The sequence below is a fragment of the Arvicanthis niloticus genome, chromosome 4 (assembly GCF_011762505.2).
Source record: "Arvicanthis niloticus isolate mArvNil1 chromosome 4, mArvNil1.pat.X, whole genome shotgun sequence".
In the NCBI taxonomy this organism is placed as follows: Eukaryota; Metazoa; Chordata; class Mammalia; order Rodentia; family Muridae; genus Arvicanthis; species Arvicanthis niloticus.
In genome coordinates, this window is record NC_047661.1 from 127,957,586 (window position 1) to 127,969,343 (window position 11,758).

The window sequence follows — 11,758 nt, forward strand, 5'->3', positions numbered from 1 at the left end:
AAAAGATTATGCATTTATATCCCAGTTCCATCAATCACTAGTAATTTACTTAATACCTGTAACCTAAGAAATTACTTAATTCCTGAGGCTGAAGTTTCTGAACTAAAAGCCAAGTGATATACTAGAAAAATTGGAAAGTTTCCATTTGCTGTTGGTAACTTTTGAGCCTTCAGGGATCACCAGAAAGGTAAGGATTGATTTCTGGAGTTCACATATCAACCTTGAAACATTTCTTTCTTTTTTAAATTCTAGCTAAGGCAGGAACAGATCCAAACTCGGCAGCGTGGGCTGCCTATTATGCTCACTATTACCAGCAGCAGGCACAGCCTCCCCCTGCAGCTCCTGCTGGTGCACCAGCTACAACCCAAACCAATGGACAAGGTAACTACGGTAATAAAAGATTTTATTTTCTATTTTAAAGCTAAAGTTTGTGTTTGGACTTATGTATAAAGTCATAACAAAACTTTCAATCCTGAGGATTGCTGGGCCTTGTGCATCACAGTATCATTTAGGTTAGATCCTCAGGCCTAAGGTTTTGAAGAATCAGGTGTGACTTTGGGTAAGCAAACAAAGTCACTTTGAAATAGAAACAAACTTTAATAATAGTCGGAAGAGTAATGCCCTAAATAGTGAGACTGTTGTTAGCTGTTTTGTCCCCCATTTACTCCCATTACCCTGATATTTATGTCTGTTATAATTACTTCTGAAAAGAGCTACTGAAACTGTGCTTGGAGACATGAAGTCATATTGCCCTTGTATATTCATTCCAAAATAACCAGCATGGACTTATTCAACATTGATATACCATTATTGTACACCGCCCTTGTTGAGATTCACCAACTGACCCAGTGATTTCATTTGGTCTGTGAAGTCTCATCAAGCTAGAGCAGTTTCTTGGTCTTCTTTTATGTCTCTAATGAGAGTATATATAACTCAGCTGTTAGCTGCCAACCTAGGTGCCTTGGAGTTACAAACCATGGTCATTTAAATGGTCTTACTGCTCCAAGCCTGGGTTTTGCACTATAATACTACCATGTAAAGAATTATTTAGTATTTTCTGGTACATTTTACTGAAATAATGTCACTATTGAACTTCTGCCTCCCTCAGCCTTAGTCTGTATTAATAAACCTTGCCTTAGTAAACTATTATTAAAACAGCTGTTAACTATTAGTTTCTGTCATTGTATATTAGTTACTATTTTACTTCAAGGAATAGATTGCCCTTTTTTAACTACTTTCATTATATTGTCCTAGATTTTGGGTGGTTGGGATTATCTTCAAGGTGGCTCTGGTGCCTTCTGACATTCTTCAGGTGCTTCCTTAGTACCTAACACAGTAAGATACTTTGTCTTCTGAGCTCCAGTCAATGATTCATTCTTTTTTTTTTCTTTCTTTTTTCCCCAAGGATAGAATTTAGAAACCAGTCTAAGTATACTCATTGCTATTTAAATGTCACTAATTATAATCCTGTCCAAATTGGAACTAAAAAGTATGTTTGGAGCTGGCAAAAAATAGTACTTGTTCCTGCAGAAAACCCAGGTTTGATTACTAGCACCTAAGGTGGTTCACATTGAAACTGATTCCAGGGGATCCAATGCCGCCTTCTGACTTTTGAGAGCACCAGATACCTGCGGTGCACATATTATACATACAGACAAAATGCTCATACACAAAATTAAATGGTCAGACTATCTTTATAAACATGCAGGACCACAACATGCCTACTAAAAATCACATGGCTATATACTGCTTTTTTATTTAACATTTAATTCCGCTCTAGTGCTTCAAAGTTATTTGTGGTTTTTCTTAAAAAAACAAAACAAAAAAAACAAAAAAAAAAAAACCAAACTTTTGTACTTAAAATGGACAGAAACTTCATGTTGTCTGTTTCTTTCATATGCATTTATTTACTATCCCAGTTTCTGAACCCACCACCATGTATCCCCAAACCTTGCAGCTCCATGGTAGACAACGCTAATTACAGTACTGATGGTGTGGAAGCAGAAGTGCAAAACAGCCTTCAGAAAGTTACATCTTGTGTTGTTTTGTTTTGTAAAAAGGAGATCAGCAGAATCCAGCTCCAGCTGGACAGGTTGATTATACAAAGGCTTGGGAAGAGTACTACAAGAAAATGGGTATGTTCTATACTTTTACACCTATCTTTTAGTCATTAAACTGAAGTAAATACACATTACCAAGTTAGATACTGGTAACAAAATACTTTAGATAACTCATCTATATGTTTTTATAATGTTGAAGTTACTATTAAACAAGCTAGGCACTGGTGATAACATGCCTTTAATCCCAGTACTTGAAAATTGGAAGTAGGTAGATCTGAGTTAGAGGCCAGCCTGGTCTACAAAACAAGGTTCAGGACAGTTGAGACTGTTAGAAACGAGGGGTGACATTCTAAAATTTAATGGGGGCTTAAGGCATATTAAGGGCAATCCAAGAAATTCTTATAATTGTGCTTATATGGCAAAGAAGTGTCCCTATTTCCGCAAGTTCATTCAAACCTGACATGAGCTTGGAAGGAAATAATATGTGGCTTTATTACTGTACTTTTGTGTAGTGGTCTAAATGGAATGGGATTAAATTTTAGGCCAGAAAAGTAGTTATATTACTGATTTTACTGCAAAATAAGTAGGAAATTAGCCCATAGTGTCAGGAAGTGCATTGCTTTAATACTAAACATTTGTATGCATTGGAAAGGAAAAGGGGTGACCTTCTTTTAAAAATTTTATTTGACAACTATTGAACATAATTCTTAACATAACTGTAGTTGTGGTTGTGTAAATGTATTTCTTGCTGGTGATGCAGCTTTCTACAAAGCTGCTTTCAGACTAAAAAGGTTCTATATTTGAACAACCGTTTAGAAAAATGATTGATGACATACTCCTGAGATGAACAGATGGGCTAATAACTTTTCTTAACCTCACTGATCTCAGGCAGGTTATAATAGTTGAACCTTGGCCCTAGAAATTTGAAACCTTAAAATAGTATTCCGTGTAATTAGAATGATTACATAATTTCTTCTCTTAACTGGGATATTTTTGAGAATAGATGGAAATGTATAAATCATTCTAGGATAGCTGGTGGTCAAGGTATGTATCAACTGTGCTGAAGTAATGCTACTTGTTTATAAGTAATTGAGCTTGTTGGGTGAAAGTGCATTGTCTCCATTATTAATTTTTACTATGTAATGCACCAGGTATATTGTGTGTTGATTAGGTGGAAACCTGGTAACCAAATTAGGTAATTAGGACAGAATAAGGTTGGCATCTGTGCTCAATTATGTCCTATTTGTTTAAATGACTTCAAATAAGTTTTGCTAGCTATTTTGCATTCTATATTTTTTTAAAGTCTAGTAACTGGAGCTTTTGAGAGTAGATACTTTAACTCAATTAGGTTTTAATTTTTAATGTTCTAGCACTTCCCAGCACAGAAATCTGTGAATTCCTGTTCTTGATTGTCATATCTATCGATCAATCAGTAAGCATTTATATAGACAGGCACAGATACACACAGACACATGGAACAGAAGTAACTGTTAAGTAAATAACTATTTGGAGACTCGTTTTCTTCATTTGTACTTTTCTGTAATTATGTGGGGAGATCTTAATGTTGTGAACAAGAAACGACTAATTGAACAGTTCTCTGTCATATATCTTGAAAGACGCTGTTTTAGGTCATTTAGTTAATAATTATTTTTTATTGTATGATAGTTATAAAAATTATTTTTCCCTGTAAAACATTTAATTGCAATTCTTTTTTGAAAGTATTGTCCTTGGTATCTTTAGGATGATCACAAATTAAGAGACCTTAAAGCAAAAAGGTTCCATCTAGGAGCTCAAAAGGTAGATGGGTAAGAGTTCTTAATGACCTGGGTTCAAATCCCCACTTAACCATCTTAAAAACCCAAGCATGGACAGTTGCATGTCCTGATAACTACAGTTGGGAAGCAGTTGCCGGAACATTCTAGCCAATTTTAGATTCAGTAAAAGGAGAGGAGTAAGATACAGAGGGATAGAGGAAGACCCTTGATGGTTTCCTCTGGCCTTCCATGCATGTAAACATGCTTACTCATCCATGTCCAAAAGTTCAGTCTTGGTGTGTTTTAAATGGAAGAGAGGAGAAGAAATTGAGGAATAGAAAACTTGAAGGCCTATAGTTTAATTTAGTTAGTAGAGTGCTTGACAGCATACACTGTCCCTAGTGTGGGTACCTGAATTTTTATCTCCAAAGTCACTTTTCTTGCTGACTTTACAAAGTAGCCTGGCCGGATTTCATGGTTCCTTGAGGGGTAATTCCTGTCCGGGTACTCTTATTTATAAACTGAGCACATAGACACATTAAGGTTTTGTTTTGTTTTGTTTTGTTTTGTTTTGTTGTTTTTTTATGAGTTCTCCCCTGTTGATTTTTTTTTTTTTTTTTTTTTGAGTGAGTTTTGGGTTTTGTTTGGTTGATGGGTGATTGGTTTTTTGAAAGTGTCTCACATATCTCAGGCTATACAGTTGAAACTATTATGTATTTGAATGAAATTTTGAATTCCTGATATTCAGAACTCTACTTCTAGCTTTTCCTCTTAAAACCAAATTGGGAGGGGGGGGGCTATTAACGGACTGTAAATCTGTCATCATCTCCTCAGTAGCAAACCTCTACTAAAACGTGAATTTCTTGAGATAACACTACAAAAGCTCCAGAGATTCTTAGATATGAGATTCTAGATAAAAGGAAAAAGTATTTTAAGTCATGAGGAAGAAAAGAATATATTGTGCTAAAACTTTCAGGTAGAATAAAACTTGTGTAATGACTAAAGACTTAATTGTCAGAGTGAAGAGTAAGGTAATTCCTGTTTGGAGGAAAATTAAGTGAAACCATTTTGGGGAATGCTTTTAAGAGCTATTATAGGGCAGTGAGACAGCTCCATTGGGTAATCACACTTGTCCAAGACTGCTGACCTAGGTAGGAATTGAGGAATGCGGATTTCTGACATCTACACACACATACATGGTGTGTGTGCCTGAACACACATATTCCATACACAACAAAATAATGTATTTTTTTAAAGCCCTTATAGTGTTGAGGACTGATAAAATGGACTCTGAAGGCAAGTAATACAATACCTTAGAGCCCAGAGGAAGTAAAAGCTTTGGAAATTTTAAGACGATAAAAAGTTGGGGGGGCGGGGGGGAATGTGCATTGTTGACAAGCGTGGCCAATGTGTTCAGCCAAATACTTTATATTTTATGCATGGGCCATTACAAAGTAAGTTTTAGACCAATTTGTTTTAAATATATTGAATAATACCCTCTGTTCTTAGCTATTGTAATGTCCCTGTTAAGAAACTGTCATTTGCAATTAACTTGTTTACAAAATCAGTTCAATATTTCTAGGATTTGATTTTTATTCATCATTTGATAACTCAAAATGGTCATTCTGCCCAGAAACAAAACAAAATTACTCATGAAAGCTGAATTTTATATCTTTCATGGATCTTTATTTCAGCTGCCAGGTTATTTTTAGTAAAGCTGTACTGTGATATGAACACAGTGTCTTGTGTCACTGTGTGTGTGTCATAAATATCTTTCAGTAGTTCTCTGTAGTTTTAAGACTAGCACTATAGCATATGACCCAAATGAATAAAGGAATAGTGAGCTGGGTGTAGTGGCACATACATGAATTCAGTACTAGCACTCAGGAGGCAGAAGCAGGTAGATCTCCAAGGAGCCTGGATAGTGAGAACCTTTCTCAGTTAAAAAAAAAAAAAAAAAAGCAACAACAAAAATTATTTCTTCTTTCCTTGTCAAAGATTATGTCTGAATATTCCCCTTTGTTTAAAGGTATGTGAGTCTGGATCACTTAGACTTTTATTAAGTGTGCTTAACTAAAAGACTAAAATTTGTGATTTAAATGAAGAAAGCGTATTTCCTGTTTCTTTTTTGTATTGTACTAGTTTTCCCTTATTCTCTTCCCTGTTTAAGGCATATTTAAGGTAAACAGTAACTGAAGGGGCAGTGAGATACATACATGATCTCAGCACTGGGGAAGTTGCCAAGAGGATTACAAGTTTTGAACCAGCTTATGCTACATAAGTGAAACCCTGTGTCCAGATAAAAACAAGAACTATTGACCCTCTATGCCTTTCATTATTGCAGTGTGCACATTTTTGTATTAAAGTTTGGAGAGGGGGGGAGGTCACAAGGCCAGGCACAAGATTTTTTGTTTTGTTTTGTTTTTTTGTTTTTTGAGACAGGATTTCTCTGTGTGGCCCTGGCTGTCCTGGAACTCACTCTGTAGACCAGGCTGGCCTCAAACTCAGAAATCCGCCTGCCTCTGCCTCCTAATCACTGGGATTAAAGGTGTGAGCCACCACTGCCTGCCCAGGCACAAGATTATTAAGGCTTCCGAGGAGCGTTACAAGTCAGATACTGTGTTTACTAGAGAAGAGTGCTATGAGATTTGTAATTACAGCTGCAGCAATAAAGTCCTCTGTTTTCCTGAAGGTCAAGCAGTTCCTGCTCCTGCTGGGGCCCCACCAGGTGGTCAACCAGATTATAGTGCAGCCTGGGCTGAATACTATAGACAGCAAGCAGCATACTATGCCCAGACAAGTCCCCAGGGAATGCCACAGCATCCTCCAGCACCTCAGGTATAATACATTGGCTAATTTTGTTTTTGTTTTTCACTCCAACCATGTTTTCTGCATGTTTGTCTATTTGGGAATGAATATGTTTTACTTTTTACTTGGTAAAATCTAACTACACGAGATACTGTGTTGTGTTTGGGGATTCAGTTTTCCTAAAAATGCTTTCTGGCATCTGAGTGCTATTTTTATAATGCCTTTGATTTTAAAAATAAATTTTCTTCCCCCAGGGATTTGCAAATCATGCAAGAAGCCACCATCATTTATATTAACCAGTTTTTCTTTCTTAAAGGATTCACTCCTGAATTAGCTCCATTTAAAGGATTTTCTTTAACTTTTTGTGTATCTCTTATGTATCTCTTCTGCACAGGGCCAATAATAAGAAGTGGACAATACAGTATTTGCTTCATTGTGTGGGGGAAAAAACCTTTGTTAAATATATGGATGCAGACGACTTGATGAAGATCTTAATTTTGTTTTTGGTTTAAAGTAGTGTTTTTTTCCCCCCTCTTTTTTTTATTTTGAAAATGTACAAAAATATCTATCACTACTGATAGGAGGTTAATATTTCTGTGTAGAAATGAAAATTGGTTTGTTTTTAGTCTTTAGTGTAGATGTACACATTCCAGCAAATGTATTTGCAACTATTATGTGGTCGATGCTTTGTGATATAATGTACTTTTTCAATGTATACTTTCACTTTTAAAATGCCTGTTTTGTGCTTTACAATAAATGATATGAAACCTCCTGTGTCGGTAAGTTGGATATGTGGGTAAAGGATTCATAATTTCTTAGCAGTGATAATTAAGATACATGTACACAAATATATAAGCTATCCCCATGAATTACTTAGTTTTTAAACACTGGCATGTTTTTTCCCCTGTTGGAGTATAGTGGTAGATTGGAGGTTCTTTTCTGTTATATTTGGCTATTTCAGCACAAGTAATCTTGATGTCTTCATTTTTTCCTTCTATTTGATTAAAAAAAACTGCATGTGTATACAATGATCTTTAGTATACTTCCATTGCATTAACAGTGACATTTCCTTTTATACATGAGCACTGTTTCAGACCTGTACTGCTGCACTACAGACCTGTGCTACAACAGTTAACCTTCCTGTTCTTCACTTATCTCCAAGACTGTTTCAGCATAACTAATTTTGAACAGTTTTCAGACAGTGATTTGAGGAATTTATAAAAAAAACATTGGTTTTTTTTTCATGTAAAGCAACTCTTTCAATGTATATATATATATATAATAGTGTGTTTCTTTCTAAATTCAGGATAGAAAAGTAATAGAATGCGAAAGTATAGCATCTGCCATTGAAACATTTGGGGTATGAAAACGTTCGAGCTTTTTTTTTTTTTTTTTTTTTTTTTCTTTTTTTTCTTTTTGCAGTATAGATAAGCTTTGTCTTGTAATTGCACAAGTCCAGTCATTGAATCAAATTAATTTTTTTATGTACTTGAATCATTTTATTAATCTTTAACATTCATGCTCAAGTTCTGATATTTTGTTGAAAATCATTGTTTTACTCTGCATATTTGTTGGCTCTTTGCATATTAATATATTAGACTACATGCAAATACAGTCTGTCTTGCCATTGTCTGTTGAAGTGCAGGTTTGATCCAGCCAGTATAGAACTAGCTCTGTAGGGGTGAGGAGGACTGTGCTGTGTATCATCCTTGATTGTGTTCCTTCAAGGAGCATTGCACTGTAAGTACATCAGAATGACAAATTGATGAACTGCAACAGTATCTTTTTGTCGATGTTCCACATAATGAAATGCTATATTTTGTGTGACTATTATGTTGGAATACAGTGCTGATGTCATGGGAAACCATAACTGCTTCTTAACATAGAATAATACATAGTTCTGTATTTTTTTTTAAGTGAGCTTAATGGGTAAGTATTTTTGATATGCTTTAGCTAATAGCTAAAGAAAATTGATCATTAACAAAGTTGAAAATAGTATTATCAGTGCTCCTAAAATGCTGTTTTTCAGTGTAAAATATGCCTATCTTTTATAGTGATACGAAAAATTTGAAATGTATAAGACAGAAGTGATTTTCAGTTTGCAAAATTTAAGCATTGTAGGACTTTAACACTTTTTCATAAATGTTCTATCATCTCTGGGGAGCACCATTTGTATGAGGACAAAAATGTTGAGGTTATAGGGCAGAAAATAGTACAGCTCATTGTGGATGTTTTGAAATGTTTTTGATTGTTTTATGTAACTTAGTGACTTCCCTTACCCTCGTTTAGATTGAGTATGAAGTTATAGTAATAGTTAAGGAGTTATCTGTTAAAATCTTAAGTGTAGGGTATTGACATGAACAATTTCAGTATTTTGCATGATGTTGTTGCTTAGATGACCTAGGAAAAGTGTTGTGGTGCATTTAGTAATAAAACTGAAGGAAATAGTTGGATTCAGTATCATAATTCACAAATTGGAGGCTGTTGATTTTGATTCGTTTAAAATTTAAAATCTTTATTAATTGCAAACAGTGCAATTATTTATACTTCACAGTGCCTTCCCAGACCTTCCACCTTAGGTTCTGCTGCAAAAAGCAACAGGTAAGCACAACCTAAGGACATATATATAAATATATCAGTACATTAATGTTGTCCCTGTGAGGTTTTTGTGGTTGTGTACTTACTCAAAAGCAATCTGGTACTGCTTCCCCGAATGTATTTTGTTATTTATGGTACCATTCTAGTGGAAAGTCTGTTAAGTTGTTCAGCAACTGTTGACAATTTGGGGTAATGTTTTTTTTTTGTTGTTGTTGTTGTATTTTTTGTTTTTGTTTTTTTCATTAAAATAAGTAGATTGCTGCAGTAACTGAAAACATCCAAACCATTTTGTACACCCCTCTTCCCCAGAGTTGTAGAAATGTTAACAGAAGAATTAAATAGTTAAGACTTAGGAACTCATTTGGTCAGAAATTTCAACAGCCTTCACAGCCTGTTTGTATGAGTAACAGGAAATTTTCTTTGCCCTCCAAATCTATGATCTTTTTATAGTCTTATTTTTTCCCCTGTATTATTACTGCTTTATAGTAATTCGGTAAGAACATTTTGGTTCAGTTTCATAGACAGTTGTATTTTCATGACTTGTATTTGCTGACAAGGATACTGAGTAAAGAATACTGGCAGTAAGTTTTGAAAAAAGGGCATGTGCATCAGTGAAATGTTAATTGTATAACAAATAACCTTTCATAATCTGCATAACCAGTAGTTCTGATTTATAATACTTTAATAACTGCTGCTGCATTTATTTTTTGCCAGTTTAAATTGTTTGTGTTCTTAGGAATGATGTTTAGTGCATATTTTGAGTTAAATAACTATCTTAAAGCAGCACCATATCAGTTGTTTTTATTCATTTTCTAAAATGTGCTGATCCTATTAAAAACTCCTGCTTATCTTTACAACAAAGAAAAATATTCAAAAATGCTGCCTTCATTTTCACACACAGTGCTGAAGATGCTGCAAGCACCAAATCATAGCTCATAAAATCAGGTCCTGAGATAGTTACCCATAAAGAGGAAGCCTTTGAGTGTATGCCATTGGTGAGCCGATGAGCATGGACCATAGAAGGGCTCAATGTAGAAGGTAAAATTGGCAAATCATAATTGAGAAATATGAACTGTATTCCCATACATAATATGGTATAGGGTGTAATGTACCTGCTCTTGATCACTTTTCATTTTAAAGTGCTATTCACTTAAATGTTCCATGAACTGTTTAAGTTATATATAGTTATTGCACCACAGTGTGTGTGTGTGTGTGTGTGTGTGTGTGTGTGTGTGTGTGTGTGTGTGTAAGAAAGAGAAATAGGTCAGGTCAGTATGTTGCAAGCAGATCTTTAGAGCCTGTCAAGTTTTGGTTAGTTGTAGTTTCCATTTAGAAATGTAGATGAATGCTTGTAGATATTGGAGGTTGTTTCTATCTTGAACTTTTATTACCATAAGCCTTCACTGGTGCTGTAAGCATTTTACATAGAATGGATCTTAACCTTTAAATAGAAAGTAGAAAAGGTGAGCCAATTGATGAATTGATGAATGTGGCAGATTGGTAGAGAAGTGAATGGTTTAGATTGAAAGTTTACAGATTATTTTAATGCCATACATGATAGTGTAGTGATATTTTGAATTTTTTGCTTTGATGTTTCAGAAATGCGTATACTAGAGAATCATTTTAATACTAAAACTGGTGACCTGATACTAGTTGTAAAGTGTTTTCTTAAACAAATATCTTGGTATTTAATTGACTAAAGTGGGTTTAGATAGGAGTAGCAAGTGCTCTCGGGGAAGTTTTTGTTCATTTGAATACTTTGCCATTACAACCAGTTCTTCCTGAAAATAGTTACTTGTATAGAATATTGATGTAGAATTAATTCACTGGAGATAATCTTGTTTTAGTTCTGCAAACTCTGCCTGGCTTAAAATGCATTTTCATAATACTTAAAAATAATTTGACTGAAAATAACTCTGCTTTTTTGTTTAATCAGTCAGTCAACTTTTACTACAAGTTTAATTGAGGGATTTTTTTAATTGGTGCTTTAAAAAAGCAAATAAATCCCTGGGTTTTATTTTCTTCAGTGATACCCTAAAGAAACTCTAATGTATTTGCGAGTATATATATATTTTCTTATGCATGCTCGATGCATTTTCGTCCTGAGAAAAGTGTTCTCTACAGAAACTACCCGTGTGTTAAAAGAAGATTGGCTTAAAATGGCTACTGTGATGGGAACAGTGTCTTAGGGAGATGCAGCTTGGACTTGAGGTAAATTGAATACTTTACAAACTGGTTTAGAGTTTTGCTTTAATGACATTGTATGTAAAAGGGCACATGATTGTTGTAATTTTGTATTCTTTGTTTTCTTTAATTAAAAAATAAATGTACAGTGATTACTATTATGAGTGCTTTTTTGTCTTTTTGTGTCTTTGATATGTATACTGAGTAAGATTTTTTTCGGCTTTATTCCTGTCATTAAAGATTTACTGTGAGAAAAGTAATGGTTTTGATTTTGCCTTTTTAATGGTAAGGGCAAGTAAATTAATTACACAGATTTTTTAAATAAAGAAAAAAACCTTTTAATGCACAGGTAAC

General features: G+C 34.5%; 1 protein-coding gene across 14 annotated transcripts in view; it reads left to right on the forward strand.

The window, feature by feature from the left end:
• Window positions 1-11,565, forward strand: part of Fubp1 (far upstream element binding protein 1) — a 28,082-nt gene extending 16,517 nt beyond the window's left edge. For 4 of the 14 annotated variants that reach the window (XM_034499946.2, XM_034499947.2, XM_034499951.2 and 1 more), the window contains 5 exons: window positions 253-390; window positions 2,061-2,135; window positions 6,507-6,652; window positions 9,177-9,223; window positions 10,122-11,565. In XM_034499946.2, coding sequence (XP_034355837.1) covers window positions 253-390; window positions 2,061-2,135; window positions 6,507-6,652; window positions 9,177-9,223; window positions 10,122-10,152 — 437 coding nt within the window. In that variant the 3' untranslated portion in view covers window positions 10,153-11,565. Of the gene's footprint in view, window positions 1-252; window positions 391-2,060; window positions 2,136-6,506; window positions 6,653-7,016; window positions 7,395-8,267 lie in introns of those variants that run through there. The other 10 variants (XM_034499948.2, XM_034499949.2, XM_034499954.2 and 7 more) reach the window with 6 other exon arrangements.
• Window positions 11,566-11,758: the final 193 nt, after the last annotated feature.